Source organism: Theobroma cacao, chromosome 3 (genome assembly GCF_000208745.1).
Source record: "Theobroma cacao cultivar B97-61/B2 chromosome 3, Criollo_cocoa_genome_V2, whole genome shotgun sequence".
Classification (NCBI taxonomy): domain Eukaryota; kingdom Viridiplantae; phylum Streptophyta; class Magnoliopsida; order Malvales; family Malvaceae; genus Theobroma; species Theobroma cacao.
The window spans coordinates 32,897,913-32,922,830 of NC_030852.1; the positions used below are offsets into that span (position 1 = coordinate 32,897,913).

The 24,918-nt window shown below is 36.1% G+C and overlaps 3 protein-coding genes across 7 annotated transcripts; 1 reads left to right on the forward strand and 2 right to left on the reverse strand.

Moving 5' to 3' along the window:
- Positions 9,145-11,750, reverse strand: LOC18606302 (probable WRKY transcription factor 17). Of its 3 annotated transcripts, none has more exons than XM_018118576.1 (4): positions 11,100-11,739; positions 10,392-11,034; positions 10,078-10,203; positions 9,145-9,570 (listed from the first exon to the last, which is right to left on the reverse strand). In XM_018118576.1, exons 2-4 carry the CDS (start codon positions 11,009-11,011, stop codon positions 9,420-9,422), a joined length of 897 nt encoding a protein of 298 aa, XP_017974065.1. In that variant the 5' UTR covers positions 11,012-11,034; positions 11,100-11,739; the 3' UTR covers positions 9,145-9,419. The 3 variants fall into 3 exon arrangements, 2 of the variants coding, with proteins under 2 accessions (XP_017974065.1, XP_017974063.1); XR_001927305.1 differs by adding an exon at positions 9,664-9,830 and having other exon boundaries at positions 9,479-9,570; positions 10,392-11,750; XM_018118574.1 differs by having other exon boundaries at positions 10,392-11,740.
- Positions 13,206-18,054, reverse strand: LOC18606303. 2 transcript variants are annotated; one of them, XM_018118231.1, is made up of 6 exons: positions 17,993-18,054; positions 17,796-17,894; positions 16,029-16,241; positions 15,534-15,680; positions 14,855-15,359; positions 13,206-14,731 (listed from the first exon to the last, which is right to left on the reverse strand). In XM_018118231.1, the coding sequence occupies exons 3-6, from the start codon at positions 16,137-16,139 to the stop codon at positions 13,380-13,382; spliced, it is 2,115 nt and encodes a 704-aa protein (XP_017973720.1). In that variant the 5' UTR covers positions 16,140-16,241; positions 17,796-17,894; positions 17,993-18,054; the 3' UTR covers positions 13,206-13,379. The 2 variants fall into 2 exon arrangements, with proteins under 2 accessions (XP_017973720.1, XP_017973719.1); XM_018118230.1 differs by adding an exon at positions 16,620-16,818 and having other exon boundaries at positions 17,796-18,054.
- Positions 20,721-24,149, forward strand: LOC18606304 (flavin-containing monooxygenase FMO GS-OX-like 4). 2 transcript variants are annotated; one of them, XM_018117956.1, is made up of 9 exons: positions 20,728-21,036; positions 21,175-21,750; positions 22,369-22,439; positions 22,687-22,839; positions 22,938-23,020; positions 23,163-23,298; positions 23,389-23,562; positions 23,733-23,960; positions 24,040-24,149. In XM_018117956.1, the coding sequence occupies exons 1-8, from the start codon at positions 20,976-20,978 to the stop codon at positions 23,919-23,921; spliced, it is 1,443 nt and encodes a 480-aa protein (XP_017973445.1). In that variant the 5' UTR covers positions 20,728-20,975; the 3' UTR covers positions 23,922-23,960; positions 24,040-24,149. The 2 variants fall into 2 exon arrangements, with proteins under 2 accessions (XP_017973446.1, XP_017973445.1); XM_018117957.1 differs by lacking the exon at positions 24,040-24,149 and having other exon boundaries at positions 20,721-21,036; positions 23,389-23,641; positions 23,733-23,835.

Below are 24,918 nucleotides of genomic sequence, written 5' to 3' on the forward strand. Positions count from 1 at the left end.
ATAACCACCTGTGAATCTTGAACAAGCATAAAATTTCTTGACCCAAGGAAAAAAAAAAGAAAAAGTTAAACTTTGTAGACTTAGGACTCTGGGGGCAGTCGTTTGTCATATCTTATACGCTAGATCTTTTTGACAGATAGTTTGTTAAGTGGTCCAGTTCAGTTGATGTGAACAGCGAAAAATTTCAACGTCAAGTTACAAATTTGCAGCTGCAGGAAGACAAATGCTTTTCTCTACTTTTTGTCTTTCAACTAGTATTAGTCTCAAGTGTTGGTTTTCCACGTTTAGTTTGACAGCTCTTAAAAGGAGAGAAGATTTTTGAGGTATACACTAACTAGTTCTAGAATGAGTTAAAAGACAGATGATTTTGCTTGTTGGTGCTGCAACTACTTTAATCTAAAAGAATATTTGCTTCAATTATTGAACCAATTTGCAAAGAGGCAAAGACCAGAGACCAGGTAAAGAATGTATTGTTCGATATATGTCCAGATGATCATACCTATATTTGATAATATGAACAGGTTTTGCCTTGCCTAATTAGTAGTTTAAAATGGGTCCAAGCTAATCAAAGTGATTTCAGGATTGCCTTGCCTTACAAGTCAAGAGTTGAAACAGAAATTAACGAACTAAGGGTCCACATGCCGCTCTTAATTAACCAGTGGGAAATTACTGATGAAAGCTTGAAAAATCTTTGCCCTTTGTTAAGGGGGTTTAGCCCAACCACCTTCTCGTCGTAATAATCAACTTTTTCTGGTGTGGCATTGAGTGCTCCCCTCCCTTCCTCTCCTTTTCCCAAAATATTATTACGAACTCCATTTCTACTCACTTCTTTTTAAGAATTTGATATTCTCTGGAGAATTATATCTCTTAAACCAACAAAGAAAATCATGAAACAGCTTAATTATTGAACAAAAAGGAGTGGTAAAATTGTTCCTTTGAATGGAATAAAGGGGTGATTGTCTATAAATAAATTAACGACGGCTTCCCCAATGCCTTGGTGAAGCAGGCATATGACTATGAGCTAGCAGGCAGCAGTAACTAATGTGCGAAGAGGCAGAGACCCCAAAAAATGAAAATGAAATTTTGGGAAGGTTGGGGTTGGGGCTGCCGATACCACTAACAGGTCTCTGACAAGCTGCCGTATCTCTACCTCTGTGACTGTTTAGCAAGGGTTCCTTTCATATCTTTATAGCAATATTCTGTGAGCAGCTCTCATCTCTCTCACATTAATCAAAATATCCTTTTCTCATCACATGCAAACATTTAATTAGTAACAACACAGCACCTGCCTCTACCACCATTACCCTTAATAAAGCAGAGAGCAAGCAATGACAAATTTCTATTGCGTATATAATGGATTTGCATATTCTGCATACAACATATATCTTAAATTGAGGACAGCGACTTTAGGGCGTCTAGCATTCTTCCCTTCCTATATAAAGTAACAAACCACCACCTTAGGAGGAAGAATCTATCCCCTCTCTTCCAGAAACACGTATACTTGTATCAGAAACTAGATCTTTGGTACAGGAAAAAGTTAAATTGTCTCTCTCGAAATATTAATAAAAAGAATTCCAAGTCAAATCAAGAAGGGTGAGGTGAAGGGATTACTTAGAGTTTCTAAGAAAACCAATTCAAATGCAACTAATATGATAAAGATAAGTTTTTATCATTAACGAAAAAAAAAAGAGTTAAATTTCATAAAGTATAAATATTATTTATAAATCAGAATTAATGTCAAAATATGTTGGGCTGCTAATATGTAAACCTCAGGTCCTTTCAGTTTCCTTGTACTGCAGCTTGTAGCTGGTTGGAACAAGCCTAATGTTTCAGTTTGGATTCGGACGAAACTCTATACTGCTTGCTAATTCACGCAAAATTTATAAGCCAAAGCTTTTGGCCATTGCTAGCCAATTTTCAGCCCATATTTTTACCATTTAATTTACAAAAAAATAAAGAATGAGATGCCCTACTCCTATCCACGCAATTTCAGTGTATAAACAAGCATCTAGATTATTCTGAAACTTATAGGAACCACAAAAGGTTGAATGATAGAAATTCGTTTAATTCAATAATTCAATTATACGTTTTTGTTTTTTTTCATTGATTTTTTTTTATATTTTAAATTAAAGCGCCTTTTTTAAAAGTTTTATCATATGGTTGATATTTGAATTTTATTTATTTTCTTAGATTTTTCGATAAGTTTAGTTAAAATGAGATTTTCAAGTGTTTATTTGTATTTTTTTTTTGGTGTTAATAAAATTTGTTTTGTTTTTAAATGTGTTTCACCTCTCAATCTTTATATGTACACAAATTTAGAGTTCCAATACGACAACCTTTTCTTATGCTAAAATATATTTTTCTCTTTCCACAAAAAGATTAAAAACAGAGAAAATAAAGGTAAAAGTGAAAAGGTATGCAATATGAAAATCCATGTATGCTTTTCACCTGGTTTTGGGATTTGATTACTAGAAAGTGTGAGGAAACTCTAAGTTGAAGTTTTTATAGATGATGGACCCTATAAGGCAACGAAATACCCCTTTCGGCTTTAGCTGCCCCGCAAATTTGCATGTAACGGGCGGGTTTGTCAATGGAGCAATAATAACTCCAAGGATTAGGTGATTCCATTATTGAGATTCTGTGATGATTATTGCTATTTTGCATTTTATTTTCTTTGTCACCAATATCTTCATGATCTTTTGTGGGGGGTTAGATCTTGCAAGATTGTGTGTGCTTTTTACGGTATTATTTTCTCAAATTTGACCTATTAATTTGACGTACGTACTGCAAAGGGATTCTTATAATTAAATTGATTGACATATTGTCAACATTTTGCCAAATTATTCTTTAACTCACTTTAATGTTATCGGTTCTATTACGATAATGACATTGAAAAATTTAAATTTTCACGTTGATGATTGTGGGGAGGGGGGGGAGAGGTCTACTCTGCATCATATATATGCAGCCCCACCTTTGATTTGCCTTTTGGACAAAAATGAAAAATGGATAAATTGGGATTTGCTTATATGAATTTATGGGATTTACTAAAGATTTATACTCCTAAGCAAGATGAAATTTCCCTTGTATGAACGTTTGGCTCTTCCCTCATCTATTCTAAAATTTGATTAGAAATTCTAATTTCAAATCTTAATATATTCTCTTTAAGAAAATGGCAGGTGGAAATATCGGTACTTTACTTTTTTGAATTTACTTTATACTTATATAGGACATATGCAAGTAGATGTAGTTGTAGTATTTGATTCCGTTCCTCTTCTTGTCAATTCATGGGAGTAACGACATGTGCATGCATGGCTTGGCTAGCACTAAGCCCCAAGGCCAAGACCCGGGGAGCAAACGGGTAAAAAAGCTAAAGCCAAAATATTTCCCTTCATCCGAGTAAATAGCAAAGCAAGCAAAATTAGAGGCTAGAGGGACACATCAATCCATTCTTTTGTTTGTTTTGGTAACCACATCAATGGATTCTTTTAAGCCTAGAAAACAACGAAGAAGAAGAACACAATATGACATAAATCTTTTTATATTTTCCCCCCCTGGAATCAAATAACTAGAACAAAGTCACAAATTAAGTTTCCCACGGCCAAGAAAAAAACGAAACCTACACTACAAGGATGTTGAGAGAGAGAATTAGGTAAACAGACAGAAGGAAGCCAAGAGAAGACAAAGGGGGGTCGGGTCCCAAAACGACCGCTGAATAGTTAATACGTAATAATCCCCCCAATTTTTTGCAAGAAGCCGCAATTATCAGAAGAAAGAAGAGAGAGAGAAAAGTGGGACAGTCCCAGACACGTGCAGTTCACACTATAGGATCCACCTGGGGTCCTTGTTGGTTTGCTGACGTGTCAAAATCATGGTCCTTTTCCTATGTCCAGCCATACAACCAACAGCGATCAGCGGGGTCTATCAAAGATTCAGGAAAATAACCTTTTGTTTCTAGCCTGAAATCCGTCTCTCGATAATTCTCTTTCCTATTAAACTTTTTTCCTCTTATTTTGTCGCTAATGCTTATTATTTTTTTAACCATATATTCTCAATTAATCCAAATTCAAATCGAAATTTTAATACTAATAACTGAAATTAAGAAATCGAGCAAAAACCCTATGAAATGGGTCCGAAAGTTTCATAATTACTTATAAATTAGTCAAGAACGTGATGCAGTACTTTTTTACCAGCTTTGACAGGTAGACAAGTTTTATGCGTACGAGGCGGTGGATCTTTACAAAAGAAATAAAACACAGTGGATGAAGGTATAACACCCAAAATGGGAGGTTCTATAAGAATTGAATGATGGTGTAAAATTGTCCATCCTCATCATTTGCAAGTAAAAAAAGAGTCCGCGCAATGATTCAATGTGATGATTATAGTACGTGGGCAATGAAAGACTTTGGGGGCAACAAGCCGCCCTTCGAAAGCAATCGAATCACTATTTGTAGTGAAAATTTTGTTTCTGTAACTTTGAGTTTGTGATTCACTCGTATTATTCGATCACAAATAGAAACTTTTTTCGTTAAATTAATTACTTGACTTCGTTTAGAGCAAGAATTTGATATTAAATTTCACATTGGAGTATAATTATACGATCGTTAATGGTAATTATAGTTTGGTGTCGGATTTAGGTACAAGTTTAAAGAAAAGGAAATAAAGCGGGGAGGGGAGGCCATTACTTATTTAATTAAATCCAGACCATATATTCCTTTGAAACCCAATCCAAATTAAACAAGAACCACAAGAAAACCCTATATTATGTATTGTACAGAGCAGAAAGAATCGTTGTCAATACAGCCTCATCCTAAGGCATGAAATTTGTCTTAAGCGGCGGCAGAAACTGCTGTTTTGCTGTTCCTTTTATTAGTTTATGCATGCAATTGGTTTGGTAGTGGCTTTCTACAATGTGGACCAACATATTTCTATTTGTCAAAACCTTTTCTGTTCGTTACCTTCCGAAAAAGAACATGTGTTTATGTTGTTATTGTTTTTCCTCCTTATAAGAAAATCATATGGATAATGTTCTCATATTTTGAATACGACAACTTGCTCCATAAAAACATTGTTTAGAGTGTTGAGTTAGGGGGATAAAATATTCCAAACTACTAGAAATTACTCCAAAGGCATATGCCCATGTCGGCTGAAAAGGCAGTCGATTTCTACCGTGTTTCAATTTAATGAGAATTTTTTTTAGATGAATAGGTTTGGCTATACATGGATAAGAGACAGGAGTTAAGGAATTATCTTGTTCGAGCTCAAAACTCAAAAAAAAAAGAAAATCAATTACGCTTGCGTTGAGATGGAACCATAACAATGAAAGCAACTCATATATATTAATTAAATATTAACATGTTTTAATTATGGAGAATACTATGATCAATAAATGTTAATTGATACCCTAATTAAATTATCAGATGTGGACTGATACGTGCCTCACCTACGTGGCCAGCGTGGGATCTCACATCGTGATGATGCTTGTAGAGGTAATTGACGCCTTTTATTTATCTTTGAAAATAGTAGGCTGAAAATAACTCAATAGGCACGTATCTATGTGTAATATGTATAGACACGTATATATAACATCTTCCTTCTAAGGGTAAAAAATTTGGTGTAAACTTCCGTTTTTGTTATAGCATCAGCATGAGCAATCCTTCAAGCTGGCAAAGACAATGGTAGTAATTTGCACGATTGATCAGGGGTAGAACGGGTACAAGAAAATGCAGGGAGCGCGCACTTCTTATTATTATTGTGGGAATTAAAAGCCCTTAGTGGTTAGGAGAGAGCTGTAGGGCAGTGTAGGGCACTAGTATAACAGTATAGGGGTAGGGTAGGGTACCCTACAAACCTAAATAAATTGTGCAGGAGGGGAGACTGAAGGGGGAGGTTCTGCTGGGTTTTGGTACTTAAAATTGTGGGGATATCTCTTCGGAAGATAGCCCAGAGATCTCGTTGTCCCCACTTTCCCCATCCATGTCCCCCCCACACACCCATCAATGCAATCTAATGGGCAGCACCAAATACGCCTTTTGCTATGTTGTTTCTATGGGACATATATCATTGGGTGATACGCTGTTGGGGCTGGGGCTGGGGCTGTGCCAATCAAATTAAACTATGTCGATAGCTCATCGACAGTGGTCTCTAATTTGCTTGCTGCCTTAGACCTCTCCGTTGTCCCTTTCGGACACAAAAAGATTTCCAATCCAAGCTTGTCTTATTTTGATTCTTCCCAAAACAAGATTCATACTACGTTGTCAGCTTTAGACGTTCCTCATGTTCAGTTTTACTATGATCAAATTGGATATATAATCCAAGTGATTTGCAGGATCTCCAGATAGCAACTTTAAACTTATAACAGCCTCTCATTTTGAAAGTGGGGACGTGACTAAGTTTAAGTTAAATGTGTTCACAATCTGAGTATAGTTTGATCTCGTGTTTGGAAGATGATAGCACTCGAGAGATCTGATTTCAGATTTTGTACAGAGCTTCACATGGACTTAATTGGTATCGTCACGATCACATTTTATCTCTTAAAGTACTCCCTCAACCTCTACCTCTACCTCTATTAATTAATTAAACAAGAAGCATTTACAACGATCTTGCAAACATGGCTTTCAAGAAAGATATTTCTTTCATTTAGCCAATGAAATAGTTTGGGTTGTCTGTCTCCAACCCAAAGACCTGAAAGGAAGCAGTGGAATGGAAGCGGCAGAAATTGAAAAGAAACCATTATGTCTTTGGTACTCTGGAAACAACCAAACCGAGTCAAACTGAGCAGCTGCCAACTCAAACTTGCAAGGCAAATGCATGGATAGGACAAGCAGAGGTTCAGTTACCTTGCTGCCTTGTGCAGGCCTACTTGCAGAAAACTGCAGAACCCCAAACTGAAGAAATCCCCATTGATCAGAATTCTACAATAATTATTTATTTATTTTTCCCTTGGGCAGTCAGACAAATGTGGACAATACAACTAATAGAATGATCTTTAATAAATGTACTGAAGCTTTTTGGTGCATGATTAACCACTCAAATTATGTTGTTTTGGACACGTATCACACTAAGGTTAATTGATTATTCTTTTGGCTTTGACTTATTATACTGTCTTGTTTATTCTTTTTTTCTCTTTTCAATTGTACATCATAAGAATGTTCCGTGATTCACTCAATCATTGATAAATTTTTATCTATGGGTTATCTTGTCTTGTGCTTAATAAAGAATATTGTCACACATGCATAGCTAATCCATTTTTTTATTATTATTATTTCTGTTAATGGCATTGAGATGTACTAGTATTAGTACTATTTCTTTTTTGGTAAAGTATGATAATCTTGAAATGTTAAAGTTGATTTGAAGAGTTCATGGGGATATGTGATTGTAAGTAGGAAAATACATACAGTAGTTGATTTCCCAGTAATTAATTGGTGTTGGTTAATTAGTATTCTAACATTGAATTATTAATTGGTCAAGAAATGCTGTCTCCACTCACAACAAATTCTTTGCTGAAACCGTCTCCCAGGAACTTTATCAAGGGAAATAAAGATCATAGCAACTAAACTTTTACCCAAATCCTTTTTAACAGAGAAAATTCTCACCACAACATATATGCATGAGAATCAACAAATCAAATTTGAGAAGTTGTTATTATTGCTTGGATTTGTTCATCCATGACTAAGTAAATTATTAAGATGATTAATTTACCGGAATATCTCATTTTGATTTGGTAAATTTACGTGATAAAAAGAGCTTATTTAATAATTTTTTAATGTTTATTGGTTGCATTTTTTTCCATACAATTTGCTTAGGTTTCTACCTTGACATAATTAAGTAAAGACTAATCAACTAAGTTCTCTCCCATAACTTAATGTCTTTGATGATTATTCATTAAGAAAAAGAGGTACTTTCAAAAGATAATCATGGTTTTAATTACGTTTTTTGTGTTACCATTTTCTAGCCTTGGAAAAAAAAAATTTTCCTTGGCCATAAAAAGATCAAAGACTTATGATATTGTGGGCCTACCACCCAAGGAAGCTTAGGCATGATTAGTGGCTGAGAAGAAACAACAGATGATAGTGCCCAACTTTATACAACACCTCCGCTTGTTCTACTCATAATATTCCACTCATGCATCAAAAGATTAGGGAACCCATCCATCATATGATAAGGTCAGGTCAGCCCATACTTGACAAATCATATTTGTTTGATGGACCTTCATGATCCCAAGTAGAATTTTCATGACCAGGAGATCTTAAACAATTCAATTAAAAGATTTTTTCAAGTCATAGATTTCTTCAAGCAAAAGGAAGAGTATCCAATGTGAGTGTAATCAGTCGGGCAAACAAATCACTTGTACCCTTCAATATATTTATCTGGAAATGTTGAAGCAAGAACAAAGGAAAGCATTTCTTTGAGATGCAAATGAAGGCCCATCTCCTAAAGAGAGCAAGTAAATAACTCTTTCAATCTCACACTTTCACTTGGACAAATAAACATGTTGCTCCATTTTATCTGCCCCAGCTTTAAGCCCATCTCGGAAATGTTTGTGTTCAGAATTAGTAATGGTCGGCCATTGGTTCTTTAAGGGAGAGCCCTCGGCCCTGAGAGTTCTTGGATGAAGTTGGACTTTGGTCTTTAGCGGGGAGAGGCCATGGCCATTGCATTTCCATGCCGTACAAGACTTTTCCCTTTATATGTTTCTGCTGACTAAATTGGGAGAAGATTTTCCTTTTTTTTTGGGATATATAATATGAGAAATTGTTAATTTGTATTACCATTGCAAGAGCATTAAAGGAAGTTTACCAAGAACTTGATTCGTTTGTGGGTCATAATGGATTAGAAATTTCTGCTTTCGACTTCATTGGAATGTAAGAATACTAAAGAACATGCTCCAGGACCATGTTATGCAAGGCTGGAACCATAGTTTCTTTCTTCAACAAGAACTCAATGGTCAATTAACCCAGAGAAGGCAAATGATGGAAGACAATCATTTTCTGATCTTGAGAGGATCAAATATAGGCCGGAGCGGGGTTTTGTTACGAATGATGATGCAATAATCAACTTATGCTAACATTTCTTTTGAAATTTCCTTGATTTAAGATGAAGTGGCACTATCTTAGAACTTAATTCCCCATACAAAGTGCTCATCTCTCAGGGACAGTTCTTAAAAAACTGAATGAACATTTTTAACTGAAATATGTACGATGATTGTTCTTTCAACTCATTTGTGGAAGTTACCCTTACACCGAAGGAAGAGACAGAGACTTGAAACTGCAGTAGTTTATGAACATTCACAAGGGAAAACAGGATTCTCTCCTTGAAAAACAGAGAAACAAAATCCTAAGGAATTTCCTAACACAGGCAGAAGCACATCTAGCTTGGGAATATTGGCGTGGAAGTTCCTTGGATTGATTCAGCTTCTGACCTTAAACCATCACATTGGATGGTTGAAATGTAATCCTCGAGTGTTTATGATCTCCTTCATAAGTCACAACTAACATGGTTGGATCCTCCAAACATCGTTCCACGTGCTTTCTAGCAGGGCATCCCCTCATGCTGCTGCATTTGTAATAGCTCCTTCCAAAACAAATCACGGAAAACATGTCAGTCAGGATTAGTAATATCAGAATGCAGAAGCTCTCTATCTCTTCAGTATTACTTAGATCTTACAGGGGAACCATGGCAATTGCATTAAGTAATTGAGATGCCGAGTAAAAGCTCTCTTAACATGCTCTAGTGAGAAGAAGCTGTTCCATGTTTTACGTGAATACAGCCATTTGCTGGTGGCTAAAGTTGTTGATGCTACCGCATATTAGGACCTCCAAACCATGGAATGTCTGTTTATTTTCCAAATTTAGAACTAAATCTGTTGACTAAACTGAATATATTATCAAATGCAATTGGTAACATATCAGATCCAGAAGAGATGAACTTATATAAATAATAGTAATATGATAATTCGAGCCGAGTTGTGGTTTTGAGCCCTCATTCTTAGGAATGACAGGGTTTAGTGTCATTTAATATCATGATCGACTGATAACTCGCTTGGAATGAAAAAAAAGTGATATATTCATAGGTTCATACCTAGGATATGGAGATCCTTTAATGGGTTTCTGTCCATATTTCCTCCAAGAATAATCATCTGGAGGTATATCAGATAATTTATTGCTTACAGCTGGAACTCGAACAGTTTTCTTTATTCTCAGTTTCCTGCAGGAACAGAAAAGAAGAAAGCAAAAATAAAAGAAGCAGAACCAATTCATCCTCAGCCCCAAGGATATATAAATCAGTAGATACAACTTACCAAATAGCTATCAGATTATAAATGTTAAACATACGGAGATTTCAGACTTTTGACAACTTATTATGTCACAAGAGAAATTGAAATGAGGATTTACCTTCCCTTTGAGCAGTGACATCCACCAGTCGAGGCTGCACATTTTGTACTAGCTTCTTCACTCTCCGTCCCAACCTTTCTCTTGGATGGAAACAAGCAAGACTCATCCTGAGAAACCAGGATTTCTGATGATGACTGGGGAATTGTCTTCTTGTCCATGTTGCTTCGTGCATCTAAACGAAACATAGATATGCTTGGCAGTATTGAAGACTGATGCAACCCCATGATCGAATTTGGCAAAACCACCACATTTCTGGGAATCAAACCAGTATTTGATTGATTAGTCTGCGGAGAGACTGATTGTCTGGGAATATGCGGTTGACTTGATTTGTAATCAGAACTTTGAGGTGCAAAATTGGGGCTATCCATAAATTCAATTGGTTTTACTTTATGGGATTTTGGCAAAGGACCCTTTCTGATCCTCTTGCAGTCTGATCCTCTTGATCCATCAAGGAGGGTAAGCAATTTTCTGAATCCATTTACTGCATCTTGAGCCATAAGACTTACTTCTTGAATGCTTCTCTTTTGACTTTGATCAGAAATGCAACTAAAGAGGTGATTGGCGCGTCTGAAACTGCTCTGAGCAACTTCATGAACTTTGGAATCCCACCTTGGGGTCATCGAAACACAAACGCCTGAAGCTTCTGTCATGATTTGCCAAATTACTATACGCACCAATAACAGAGATCTAAATGATATCTGGATATACCTGACAAAGCGCTAAGGCAAAGAGAATTTACACCAAGAACCGGACAACCTCCAACTTAATGATAAAACCCCTGCCCGTATAACTCATCATATAAAAATAGCAAAGTCTAGAGATTTAGACTAAGTTTTTGATAAAACCTATGTACCAGAAACCACCAATAGATAAATCCTGTGTTAATTTTGTACTAATTAAATGAGCCAAGTACAGAAAACCAACTTCATGAGAAGATAATTTTTTGAAGTACACAACCGATCACATCTAACTTGCTGCCCATATAGTCAACGGTGGCTTGGGTTACACAATACTCCAACCATAACACACCTTTCTTTTTGGCCAATGCACACCTTAGAAGTCTCAAAATTAGCAACAAATTAAAAAAAAAAGACTGATGGAGAGAGATGAAGATGCAAACAGATAAGAAAATTGGAAAAGCAGAAGCAAGGGTCTGTACAATTGCACGCTCAGCTTGCTCCTTGCCGGCTTTGCGTAATGCTTATTCAAAATTGTAGTCAATTTCCTGCTTCATCACGACTCAAAGATGAAGAAAAAGAAATAGTTCAGAGAGGAGAATCTTAAGGTACACTGCCTGCTAGTGCCAAAGGTTTTATATCACAGAATATTATGAGTGTTCTTTTTGAAGCATTGCTCCATTTTAATTACCCTATTTTCACATGAAAACCCTTTTCATATAATTAACAATATATATATATATATATATCTTGCAAGGAACTGAATGAGTTAGAAACAATTCAGTCACTTGTCATGGTTTTGTTAAATAATAAATAAGCAAAAGATGTTGAGAAATTTATAATATCAAAATTCAGATTGGAATGATATTAGGGAAAATCAATGCAAATAAAGAAAGAAACAGATAATATGATCCCTGACTTTCTCATATTTATCATTATTGAAAATAGCATTATATTTGTGGGTTGTGGGGTATGTACAAGTACAGAAGATGACACACAGATTCAAAGATTTAGGTGAAGAATTTTGGCAGCATGTGGCGTTATTCCACTTGCCCTTGAATCTAATCCACTAAACCAGGCCAACCAACCAACATTACAAGAAGTCTCTCTCACTCAAGGGGACTTGGACCAGTGGTATTTATCCGTTTTGGGGCCATGATTGAAGCATGCTTGTTCCTAAAGGGTGTTCGATTAGTGGCTTCGCTTCCACTCCTTCAATGATTCCATTGTTTATTTTTCTTGCCAAAGAAATCATACTGATAGACCAATCCTCTCTTACATATGCTACCTATAATGTAAGATGGTCATGAGGAATGTATTTCTTGGATCATTCCCTCACTGCTATTCTCAACATTATGCATGGGGCCAATAAAAGAAGGGACTCTCCATCAGATTCCAGTGCTGATCATCATGGTTGGAGGAGCCCAAGAGGCATATAAAATGTGCCCCCAACATTCAGCCAATACCTTCAAAGAAGGAATGATTTGATTTAGAGATCCATATATATATGTTCAAGCTTAAAAAAAGGAGCCCACTTATAACAATAAATTTGACATCCTCAGCGGTCAGCACATATTAGTTTGGGTATTACCAACGAAATGAAGGCTACCATTACAAAAGAAGCGAAATTTCTACTTCTTAGACCGAGGTATCACCCTTTGCTGGGACATCCTAAATTCCCAGTGGCAAGGCTGCTTTTTCTCTTTACAGCTTGACAAGGTCTTCAGACTGGTCAGCTAATGGCAAGACACGCATTGGAGATTAGAAGGCCATTCATGTTTTATTTGCAGTCGTCTTGCACATTTGGCACTTCAGACTGAATTTCTTAGCTCTTTGATAAAATCCGTCAGAGATAAATTTTTAGCATTAACACTCCCATTACATCCTGCCCAAGACAGTAACATTGAGAAATCTGTTAATGATACTCGAGTTTCAATTTTTTAATCTCAGGAAGTATCTTGGAAATACATGTTCATAGAGCATTTGCCTCACTAGTAAGGTTTCTTTACAGATGATCCAGTCCTATACATATATAGAGCCCTATAACCGTCCGCTAAAGTGAAAAACACTGGCACCTTTTCAAACAAATTTTCCATGGTCAACATTTTGTAGTCTAGTTATTTCTTCCTAAATCATATTTCAGAACATAGCTTAATATCACTAAAGCGTAGGGTCAAATCATATCTCAGAACATAGTTAAATATCTCTAGATCAATGAATGAGCTTAAAGATTATTTGCAGTTAAAAGGTATTGGCTTACACAATACTTTTATGTTAAAATCTGATGAAGTTTCGAAGTCCAACTTGAATATCATCTAAAAGTTTTTCTTCCAACATAATTGAGTCTTGACCGTCTGCTTCTCACTGGTGTGCACCAACTCTCTCCATTAGCCATCTTAGCTCTCATTTTCCTGTATTCCCTTGATCTTAAAACTCCCTCAAGAATGTTTATGTCTTCACGAATTTCATGTCTAGAAAGAGATGCAAGACCTGGAAGTATGTCCCTCTGAAAATCCTTCAGTCTCCTTCCTCTTCTCAACTTGATACCAAAATCTTTTCTCTCTGAGTCACTCACTTCAAATGGCTTTGATGATACAGAAAAGTCATCAGCACTGCTTTCTGTCAGTTTCAGAGTCATTAACTCAAAAGAATCAGAGGAACACTGCGGCTGCTCCTTGTCCTCATTATCCAACTCATTGGATTCTGTCTGGGTTGAAGATTCCTGATAGCAAGATGAATTCTCCAAGGAGATATGGATAAGTGATTCAGCCGCTATTTGGATCAAATCATCCACTTCAGCTGATTCTTCAATTTTATTGTAGCAATCATGTTTTATTTCATTACTGTCAGAAGATCTTTGATCCTGCTCACCTGATAAAATTTCTGCAGTATGAGATCCTCCATGGGTTCCTGAAAACTGATCAGAAGCAGGAAGATTTGAATTGTGGGGTTCAATTCCGGATTGCACAGTCCTTACAGTTCTTGAATCATTATCTGAAATGCAGCTAGACTTCCCTGAAGCAGGAGACTTGTCAGGATGTTCATCTTCAATTGTAAATTGGATTTGATCAGAACATAACAACAGAGTGTCCCCTGCTTCAGTCTTCTCACAGCCCACTTGTCTAGCAACTAAATATGCAGGTTTTGGACCATGATCAGGACAATTTTGTAGTTTCAGCATCAGCTCATCCTTTCCAAGCTTGGTGTTTTCACTGAGGCTGCCAAAGTCTTCAGAAAGGTTTATTTGGGGCCTGGAAACATATGCAGGACTAATGAGGCTTTTTTCACATTCGTTCCTTCCATTGAGTTCAGAATTTCTGACTTGAAACTCTGTTCTCCTATCTTTGTTATTGGAATTCATCAAAGCAAGATTTACACCATCATCTTGTTGAAGCATCTCAAAAGCATCATTCGGGAACTCCTTAATTTCTTTTCTCCAAAATGTGGTTGGACACAAGGGGTCCTCACTCCTGCTAACCAGTCCACTGAAATCAGCTGATGAGCTAGTTGTCGAAGGATGGGTGACTATGGCATCATCTGAGTGACAAGACAAATCATCAAGCTGAACTTCATTGAGGTCCACATGTCCCACTCCATATGAAATGAACTTCCTCTTCCTGATAAAAATATTTTCGTATGGCAAATTTTCATGGCGTTTTAATCCTGTAGATGGGATAAAGAAAAGCTAAATTATGATACTTAAGCATATGCTTGAATTGAACAAGAACAGAGACCAACATTATTCCTACAAAAAGGCTGCTTCTAATGTGAAGAAATCATCAGTACCTTGACCAGAATAGTTCCAGTCTTGGACACATTTGCTATCACCATCAAAGGAGCTACTCTCTGCAATCTTATGAGATGGATCTTTCTTCATGCTTCTTGAAGTGATTGGATCAGATGTGATAGTAACTTGCGAATCATGCTTTCCTCCAGATTCTGAGGGCTTCTCAGTAGATTCTTCCAAATCAATGACAATTTCAGGGAAGGTATTAGTTTTCTTGTCATACCAACTTCTGTTTTTATCTTCCTTTGTCCTGTTGGCCACACCAAGGCTTAGGGAAAGCCTCAACTCCAGTGGAACTGAGAAGTCACCACCATGGAGAGAATTTAAGTCCACAGTTTCTTTTAAATGTTCCCCGTCCTTTCCTTTATGTGGAAGATTGTTATTATTACGACTAATATATTGATCAGGTAGAAGTTGAAGATCAAAAGACCTTTGGGGAAACTTATGGTATTTTCCCTTCCACCCTTCTAACAACTCCTGACTTAAAGATACAGTTGAGCCCACCTGAACAACATTTTTTAAGAGAAAAGGTATTTGATCAGTCAACCCATCCTGTACACAGAACAGAGGCACTTTCCAAAAGATGAAAAGTCATGATTAATGCATGCAAAAAAGCAACAAACTCTCAAATAGACTTCTCATCTTTCTAACATTTCAAAAGACTATAGCTTCAATTACCATGGGAACTGAATTTGAGGGAAGTCTGGTTTCTTGTGGCAGAGATTGTGCTTTTGCCTTCCATGAATTGTACTTCTCATGCTCCAAGGGAGCAAGATCCTTCATCAGAGTCTTCTGAACAATATAGAGACGATGGAGTTCATGGACCTGAAAAAAGCAACAGCAAGAAAGATAAGCATCTAAAGTTGGGGGAGAGTCATGATCCCTTCATGCAACAGATTTTGATATGCATGGCCTCAAAGTCCCCCCTCCAGTAACAGCAATATATTAAAGTATAACTCTAAAATCACATGAACTCATCCAGTTTGAGCACAATAACATAGATAAAGAATCCAAACTTCAAGCCAAAACTTTCCACACCAGAGATGGCCATAGGCTTGACCCATCAAAGGAAAATTGTCTGTATACATCATATCCCAAGCAGTCTATATGCCAATTCTGAACAGAAAAACGTAGCCAACTAACATGTACCGTGACACAAAGATATCCTTGTACCTGCTTTCTGAATACGATCTCTTGATTGAGCATTGTCTGCTTAAAAATATCTTTAAGGGAATCAGTGTATCCTTGCATTGAATTTAAATCAAAATCTCCAAGCATCAACATTTTTTCCTCATAAGAATTGAACAAATAGATCACTAGATATCAGATCTTGCATCCTCAAATAGCTGAGTCTTGAAATGATGTTTCACCCTTTGCTTTCCATTCCTGCACAGTTTCCACAGAGAAATGATTGTTATAAGATAGTGCAGTATCACTAATAATCAATAAGGCTGCCAATCTGGGAAACAAATAATATAGACAATAAGGCAGCCAATCTAGGAAAAATTTGTCTTTCCTTGTGAGAAATGTGTCCCAGAAAATTCCTGTTGTCACAACTATCAGATAAACATTGAAAAACTTCCACAAATTCATTACTAGCATTTAACTAAGACAACTCCTTGCTGACAAATAATACCATTTACACAACTAAAAGTTTAAATAGAAAATACCAAACTGATCATAGTCATTGCAAGATTTTTGCTGTAATTCTATCTACTGACATACTTGGCTATAGAACAGTTTAACATTATAAATATTTCTTACCACATGAAGACTTGTTGATCAATATGAGTTGTAATTGGAAAATTTAGTATTATTTACTAACAGAAGCCAAGCTGAAGTGCCAATAATAGGTAATATCAACTCTTTTTCTCATTGACATGGACCCTAGGCTTGTTTATGTTGAAAAAATTCCACCATTCCGCTCTGTGAAGCAGAGAATCTGAAGACATGGCGAAAAGATCTGTGTATATAAATGAAGAATAAATGACCAACTTTAGCACCACATATCAATATTACATTTTCCCAGTTGTTTCCCATTGAACAGTTGGATGTGTTACCTCATTATATGGTATAATGGCATCCCCCAGAATTATATATTTAATTCATACATTTAATAAAATTGAAATCTTGCATTATAAGATAGATAAAAGGCTCAACTAAGCTTCATCCATAGGATACTTTTCTATCTTGATCATGTCTACCAGCTCGATAGCAGCTAAGATGCCATTCCCTAGAAAATAATTCCAACAATAACCTTTTAGTTGGGGAGAAAAATAGGCTAGCTAAAACACAGAGACCGCACCATGAGAATGTAGAAAATCTACAGACTTGGGTGATTGAAGTTACTTCTTACGATCACATACAACACTCTGACTGATCAAACATGGACGAGTCAGTTGAATATTGGAGAAAGCTGCTAAGGTAGTTCAATTTGGGATCACCCAAGACGCCATTGAACTCAGCTCTTACATAGCTCAAAGGATGTAAAAGGTCTGCAGATATTTAACATAAGAAGATTTTTTACCCCCTTCATTTAGAAATAACTATTGTTTTCCCCTTATCTGGTGCATGATTAAACCATGCAGATGATACTTGGTAGAATTTATGGGAAAATTTTAACATATTACAGAAACAATGAAAACCACATTTTGTTTAGATTTTATGCATAAATAACAAAAAAAAACCTACTTGGACACTTGATTATGAATATATAAGAAACAGAATCAACCAAGAGAAACAGAACTTCATGTTAAATTCCAATAATTGTTAATACCTCAACATTTACTAAAGCAAATCCCACCTCTAAAAAAGCAAGCCGTGAAGCATTAAACAAAGGGACAGGAAAACTAACAAGACAAGAACACATAACTGAGTAAAGAAACAAAACTTTAAATGTATCCACCGAATCCCAGAAATGTAAAGGGAGAAAGAACTTACCAGGAGACACATAATCCAAAAAAGCAATCCACCATGATGAAAAAAAAAAAAAAACCCTCCCTTTCCGCTTGTTCCTCCCAAAGACTCCAACTGTTTTAACTAGATCACAATGAAGATAGTAAGAAAACAAAACAAAAACAATTCCCAAGAATCCCAACTGCTCAAAAACTTAATGCGATGGATGTAAGAGAAGATACGTTAGAGAAAAGAGATGAAAAGGATTCAGATCACTTTGGGCCTGGGACAAACACAAAAAAAAAAAAAACCCTGAAAGAGAAAGAAAAGAGATGTAATGTAATGAAAGAGAAGAGAAGATAAATTCTCTTTACTTCTCTCTCTTTCTAAAGAAAGAGTTACTCCTTAGTGGTTTGTGTGGCACATCATTGTTTCTTTTTCTGGTATTTATATTCACTTTCTGTCTTTTGCTCTCTCTCACATAATCTTTGGGATTCCTTTGGTTTTTTTTTTTTAATTTTAATTTTTAATTTTTTTAGATTTCTGGCTTTTCTAGGAGGACCAGTCAGGAGTGTAGGACAGTTTCAACTACAAAAAGCAAAGATGAGGCCATTTATTATGTAGTATATGTTCCATTGCTCATTTTGACCTTTTTGTCCCTCTATTAATATCTCCTTTTTCCCAACTTTTCTACACCCCATTGGTCCACTCCCTTACTCTCCCAAGCTACCCCATTCCCATTTTCTGTTTAAATACGTACTACTTATTAACCATTTTATAATTATTGTAAGTTCTTACACATTTTACAAAGTTAAATTACACTTTTAAATTGGACCCTAATCTGTTGTTCCTTTCATTTCTACATCTGTCAGGTGGAGAGAACCCTACTCCCAAGTAACTAAATTACTCTTAAATCCACCTTTTATTCAGTTATTTTACGTAATGTTTCTTAAGTCAACTGTTCTTAATTGTAGATTATTTTATGTCAGCACTTGACAGTGTTAATTTACAAATGTATTAAATAAAAGAAATTAGTTAAATAATTTGGTGGTACCTTTTATTTTTTAAAAAAATCCATTAATTGTACTGTATCAAAAGATAATATTGAGTTTAAATATTTGAAAACTTCATTGTTTAAGTTGGATTATCATATAATAATAATAATAATAATAAAGACTAAATGAGAAGTATTTCTGTATTTTAGCATCTCTGATCATAATTTATCCATATTTGATTAAAGTATGTACTTGACTGGTAGTTTTTTTTTTTTTTGCTCTTACCTATGAATAAATTGGTTAGATATAAAAAATTATATGTGATTTGTACTTGAAAAAGTGAGAGGTGGAGAGGGGAGAGTTGATTATAGATAATTAGTGGGACCATGTGTCTCTCAAACCAAGTTGATTGGGATTTTTAACAGGTTGTCCCTCAGTTATTGGGATTTCTGACCTGTCTGATTCTGGTCCATCACCAGTTAATGACTCCCACAGCCTTTATCGTCTACGTCTCCTACCCTCTTCATTCCCACCTTTCCACCATGCAATGCAAAGCCTGCAGAAACTCAACTTTCATCCTACTATAACTTAGCCTCTTTTAATGAGTTTAACTGACTGGTTCTCTTCCATTTTGATCACTGCAACTCTTGGGGTCCGCTATCAATCCAAAATGCATATTGTAGTTATTTCCATCATTATAATACTGTCTTGTATACGTCTACCAAAATAAATTTTGTAGCCAAAAAAATACCACATGGGAGTGAGGCAGAGGTTATTTATATTTGTTCTCAGCGTGAAAAGGGGAAAGATTGTACCTAACAATCTCAAACACAATAACAATATGTACAGATGAAAAAGGACAATAATTTTTATGACCTACTAAATTGGCTGACTAAATTATACAAACAAACTGCTCTCCACAAATTCTTGCAAAAAGAAACCAATGTTTAATTTATGTTCAGGACCCCATGGTGGGTGAATTTAATACTTGTGTCAAATTTATATCAAGTTATAAAATTCGATTTATGGAAAAACATATGCATATGTCTATCTTTGTTTTTTTAATTAAAAAAATGAATAATATTTCCAATTTTTAACAAATTTCGATTTGAAGATAAATTCGACATTTATATTTCTTGATTTTTTATTTTTTTGTGCAAGGGCTTTTTGGGAAACAAATAAATTCGGTTGGGATGGAAGATTTACAAGCACAAACGGAAATCAACGATCAATACAGCTCACGTACATCCATGCAACAAGTTGGGGAAACCCCCCAAAAAAAATTATATAAAAAAAAAAAAAGCCAAATTCATTTTATGAATGCTGAGCCGGATCATAAGCCAAGCGCAGGAACAGCGCGTTGTCTCCACATTCTGGAAAAAATCCCCGATGGAATTTTCACTTGTAAGTATCTTTTAAAGCAATGTTGTTAATTAAATATAAAGCAATATTAATCAAGGATTACCAAACTTTAGGTTGGAAACGAAAGAGCAAAGTTTTAAATCAAATGCCGAAAGTTTGATCAATGAAAGGTACATTCCAAGTCATCTAATTAATAGCTAGTGGTATCATGAAAGTGACCCTTTTTTGTATTACTTTGTGGAAATAATCCTACTTTTGATGTAGAAATGACATTTTTATAGTAAGATAATAGTGGAATTTAATTCGTTCTAATATTATTATATGGATTGGTGATATTGAAATCAGAGGATTACGATTAATTCTAAAACTTGGTTTAATTGATATATTATAAACATAAAATAATTTTCAAAATTTCTTAGACCCTTTTTTTTAAAATTTTATTAGGAAAATAAGTCATTTGTTTAGACGTTGACTTAACATATCATATTTATCGTGCAACATGAAAGGAGGCTTTCACTTCAGGCCTTTAAGCCCGTTGCAACTCTTTGGCTTTGGGCTTTCGCCCAAAATTCTCAATACTCAATCAGTGTTTGAATCCCAAAATTAATGAAGTGAAGTGAGTCACATACTCGAATTCTAGCAGGCAAAAGGGCAGGTAGTGAGTGAATGTAATAACCACAACAGTTAGTAAAGTAGAACTCTTCATACTCTCCAAGGCTAAGGAGACGAGATTTGTTCTGGGAATTTCACGAAGACGTGATCCAGCACGGAATTGCGTTTCCGTTCAGCCATCCCTGACCTGAAATGTTGCTTTCCACTTGTTTTTTTCACGTGGTATTGGACGAAACCCCCCGTACCGCAAAAACAAATGTTGAAAATTCAACTTAGCGGTTGTAAATTCGACAGTCTCAGAACCCAACAACAACCAGGTATGACTACATCATCAAAATCCACATTCGAAAAAAGATTATATGAACAATCATCACTGTAAATCCTTTCCTCGTTGGTTCTCGCAAAACTGAACGCCTTAACTACCAACATGGCAATGTCATCTGCTTCCCCATCAGTCAAATCCCGCCACGTGGCGGTTGTAGGAGCCGGAGCTGCGGGCCTCGTGGCGGCGAGGGAGCTGCACCGAGAGGGCCACTCGGTGGTCGTATTCGAACGCGGGAACGAAGTCGGGGGCACGTGGGTCTACACTTCTCGGGTGGAACCCGACCCCCTAGGAATCGACCCCACTCGACCGATCGTTCACTCTAGCCTCTACAGTTCTCTTCGGACCAATCTTCCGAGGGAGGTTATGGGGTTCATGGACTTTCCATTCGTGACCTTAGCCGGGGAGAATAGGGACCCTAGGATGTTTCCGGGTCACAGGGAAGTGTTGATGTATTTGAAGGATTTCGCGAGAGAGTTTGGGGTTGAGGAAATGGTGAGATTCGAAACGGAAGTGGTTGAAGTCGGGATTTTGGAGGATGAGAAATGGAAAGTGAGGTCCAAAAAGACAAGTTTCTTTAATAATGAAAATAACGATCATATTGATATTATTAATAGTAAAAGTGAAGTTGAATTTGTTGTTGAGATCTACGATGCTGTCGTTGTTTGTAATGGACATTACACTCAACCTCGTATTGCCGAAATCCCAGGTAAGGTATTCTTGCTTGTTAATTGCTATCTTTTGGAAAAAACATTCTTCTACTTTTTCGAAATTTGGGAAGGGTGATTAGCTATTTGGAATTGAAGCTGTAGTCATGGTTTAGCTGTTTTGTTTAAATTCAGAATCAAATTACCTCCGTTCGTGTTTGGTTTAATGAGGTTCATATTTTCTGCTTTAGATGTGTTTTTTAACCTTTTTGATTCAAGATTGAGCTTCTTCTTCCTTCCCTTTATACCCTTTCTAAGAGAATTCGTCTATGGCAGTGATGGGAATTTGAAAATGAATTGATGGTTTTTGATTGAGAGGAAGATGCGAGTCATTAAAGTGAGTGATACTGGAGCTGATTGTTTCTTTTTTTATTCAAGTCATCAATTTCACTTAATAAAATTTGTGAAATTTAGATTTATTTGTGGGGTAGTTGATCAAACAAGTTGAATAAGATTATTATTTTGGATTCTATTATCATTCATTTTCGGATGTAAATTTTTTGATAGCTGAAATATTATTCTGAAATTCTTGTATTTTATGCATAGATTGAAAAGGAAAAAGAATACCTGCTTCACATTTCTGGAAAAAGAAGTTTATTAGCTTCCTTATTTTGTTCCAGGCATCAATTTATGGCCTGGAAAGCAAATGCATAGCCACAATTATCGTGTTCCCGAGCCCTTTAGGGATCAAGTATGTGTCAGCTTTTAACTTCCCCTTGCAATACTGCATCTCAGAGTGGTATTTTTTTGGATATCGCTGTGTGTTTAGATATTAGTTGCCCAATTACGTGCGTGTTAATTTTTAAAATGTTTCAATTCCTGGTGTTTGCTGCTCTTGCTCTCTCTTTCATGTTGGGAAGTGACCATATTTCTGTTGTGGTATTGATTGAGTGATTGCTTCTGATGATAAAACTCACACAAATGTTTGCCTTTGACAGGTTGTAATTGTAATAGGGAGTTCTTCTAGCGCAGTTGACATTTGTCGGGACATAGCTGGAGTTGCCAAAGAAGTGCATGTTGCATCTAGATCAGTTGCAGATGAAACATATACAAAGCAGCCTGGATATGATAATTTGTGGCTTCACTCCATGGTAAAAGCACTTACCCGAGATAGGATGGTAGGGCTGCAATGAGATTTATGGAGGGGATATATATGATTTTGAAGTGCTAATATTTGCCAATGTTGCAGATTGACAGTGCCCATGAAGATGGCACAGTGGTTTTCCAAAATGGGAAAGTGGTGCTTGCTGATGTCATTATCCACTGCACTGGGTATACGTCATTTGATTTTGCAGTAATTTTGGTTTAGTTTAGGAGTGGATTCCCCTGTATTCAGTTATATAATGAATGGAACTCATAATATACTGCACTAAGAGTAAAAGCATTCTAATATTCAACTGGTCCTTTTTAAAAGGTTCAAGTATCACTTCCCTTTTCTTGACACCAATGGCATTGTGACCGTGGACGATAATCGTCTTGGGCCACTGTACAAGCACGTTTTTCCCGCAGCCTTGGCTCCATGGCTTTCATTTATTGGGATACCATGGAAGGTGTGTTTCTATTCTTTTCTTATCCAACTTCCAATCTTCCACTATGCTGCTTCATAGCAGAAGTGATTATTTTGGTTACTTTGTTACCAGATTCTTCCATTCCCCTTCTTTGAGTTGCAAAGCAAATGGGTTGCTGGTGTTTTGTCTGGTCGGATTACCCTTCCATCACAGAAGGAGATGATGGAAGATATTAAGGCTTTTTACTCAGCACTTGAAGCTGCAGGCATACCAAAGCGGTATACTCACAACATGAGTGAATCTGGGGTAAAATTCGTCTTGTTGGGTAGATTCATTATGGAATTCTATCCTAATTTTTCTGGTCTTGAATTTGGTGCTGGAATAGGTCCTGTTTATCCCATGGAGTTCATCTTACATATCATTTATGTACCTCTCCATGGCTTTCTCTAATTAAGTTAGTTTGATGCATTTTGCAGTTCGAGTATTGTGATTGGCTTGCTGCACAATGTGGATGCCAAGTCATTGAAAACTGGAGAAAGCAAATGTTCCATGCAGCTTTTGCAAACTGGCTTGTTCGACCAGACACACACCGTGATGAATGGGAAGATCATGACCTGGTTTTGGAAGCCCATGAGTACTCTGTTAAGTACGCCTCAAAATCCTGAAGATAACTGGTATGTAGGCGAGGACAAATCCAAATTGTTATCCTAGGACGAAAGTCCAACCTCATAAACCTTAAAAAATGAAAAGAAGCTGAACTCTCGATTTCCAGTATTTTCGAAAATAAAATATAGATAAAATTTCTTAAGTTTTCTTATGGAAAATAATTCATTTGTCCAAGATTGATGGTTTTGGATGAATAAAAGAAGTCATCATTAATTTTTTTTATTTAATTTATTTATTTAGATGTGATTGATTATTTAATTGAAATATGATATACTATATATTTTAAAAAGAGATGGATTGAATGGTTAACTTTTAAAAGTTGATCTTAATGTCTCATTAATTCAGACATGACGAACATCTATTAATTTCAGATAAATGCTAATGTTCGTATTAAGCCTAAAAAAGCACTCGTAAATTAGTACACCACATGTTAGGGTTTATTAGCTTCTCATTTTGTAATGTCAATCTATTTTCTATCTAAACATCTTTTTCCACAATTGATAATTCACAATCAATTTGCAAAACTAAATATTTTGCTGAAATCTATTGAAATTTAAGTTACAAATGAGATAATGACGGGTGTAATCATGTTCATGTTAGAATCACCAAGGAGAGCATCGAAATACCACGCCATCATCATGCTATTTTGGTTATTAAGACAAGATTACAAGCCTTTAGCTGGGAAAACAACCAATAATTAATAAAGTGAAGTGAAATGGGTCACATACTCAAATATTAGCAGCCAAAATGGAAAGTAGTGATTGAAATTACCACGAAGAGTTAGCAAAGTACAACTCAAAGTTAAAGAGAAGAGATTTGTTAACCAATTGCTGGGAATTTGACGAAGACGTGATCCAGCACGGAATTGCATTTCAGGGAAGGCCGTCGCTGTCCTGAAATGTTGTTTTGCACTTTTTTTTCACGTGGGATTGGACGAAAACCCCCCGTGAAAACAAATGTTGAAAATTCAACTAAGCGGTCGTAAATTCGACAGTC

What these genes read in the sequence shown, in the direction of transcription:
- LOC18606302 (XM_018118574.1), bottom strand. Translation starts at nt 11,041, where the DNA reads ATGACAGAAGCTTCAGGCGTTTGTGTTTCGATGACCCCAAGGTGGGAT. An exon ending in TGTCACTGCTCAAAGGGAAG is followed by an intron (nt 10,204 to 10,391) that starts GTAAATCCTCAT and finishes CTGTTCCTGCAG; the next exon opens with GAAACTGAGAATAAAGAAAA. An exon ending in AAAGGATCTCCATATCCTAG is followed by an intron (nt 9,571 to 10,077) that starts GTATGAACCTAT and finishes TTGTTTTGGAAG; the next exon opens with GAGCTATTACAAATGCAGCA.
- LOC18606303 (XM_018118231.1), bottom strand. Translation starts at nt 16,139, where the DNA reads ATGTTGATGCTTGGAGATTTTGATTTAAATTCAATGCAAGGATACACT. An exon ending in AGATCGTATTCAGAAAGCAG is followed by an intron (nt 15,681 to 16,028) that starts GTACAAGGATAT and finishes TGCTTTTTTCAG; the next exon opens with GTCCATGAACTCCATCGTCT. An exon ending in CTGGAACTATTCTGGTCAAG is followed by an intron (nt 14,732 to 14,854) that starts GTACTGATGATT and finishes TCCCATCTACAG; the next exon opens with GATTAAAACGCCATGAAAAT.
- LOC18606304 (XM_018117956.1), top strand. Translation starts at nt 20,976, where the DNA reads ATGTTGAAAATTCAACTTAGCGGTTGTAAATTCGACAGTCTCAGAACC. An exon ending in CCGAGCCCTTTAGGGATCAA is followed by an intron (nt 22,440 to 22,686) that starts GTATGTGTCAGC and finishes TGCCTTTGACAG; the next exon opens with GTTGTAATTGTAATAGGGAG. An exon ending in GTCATTATCCACTGCACTGG is followed by an intron (nt 23,021 to 23,162) that starts GTATACGTCATT and finishes CCTTTTTAAAAG; the next exon opens with GTTCAAGTATCACTTCCCTT.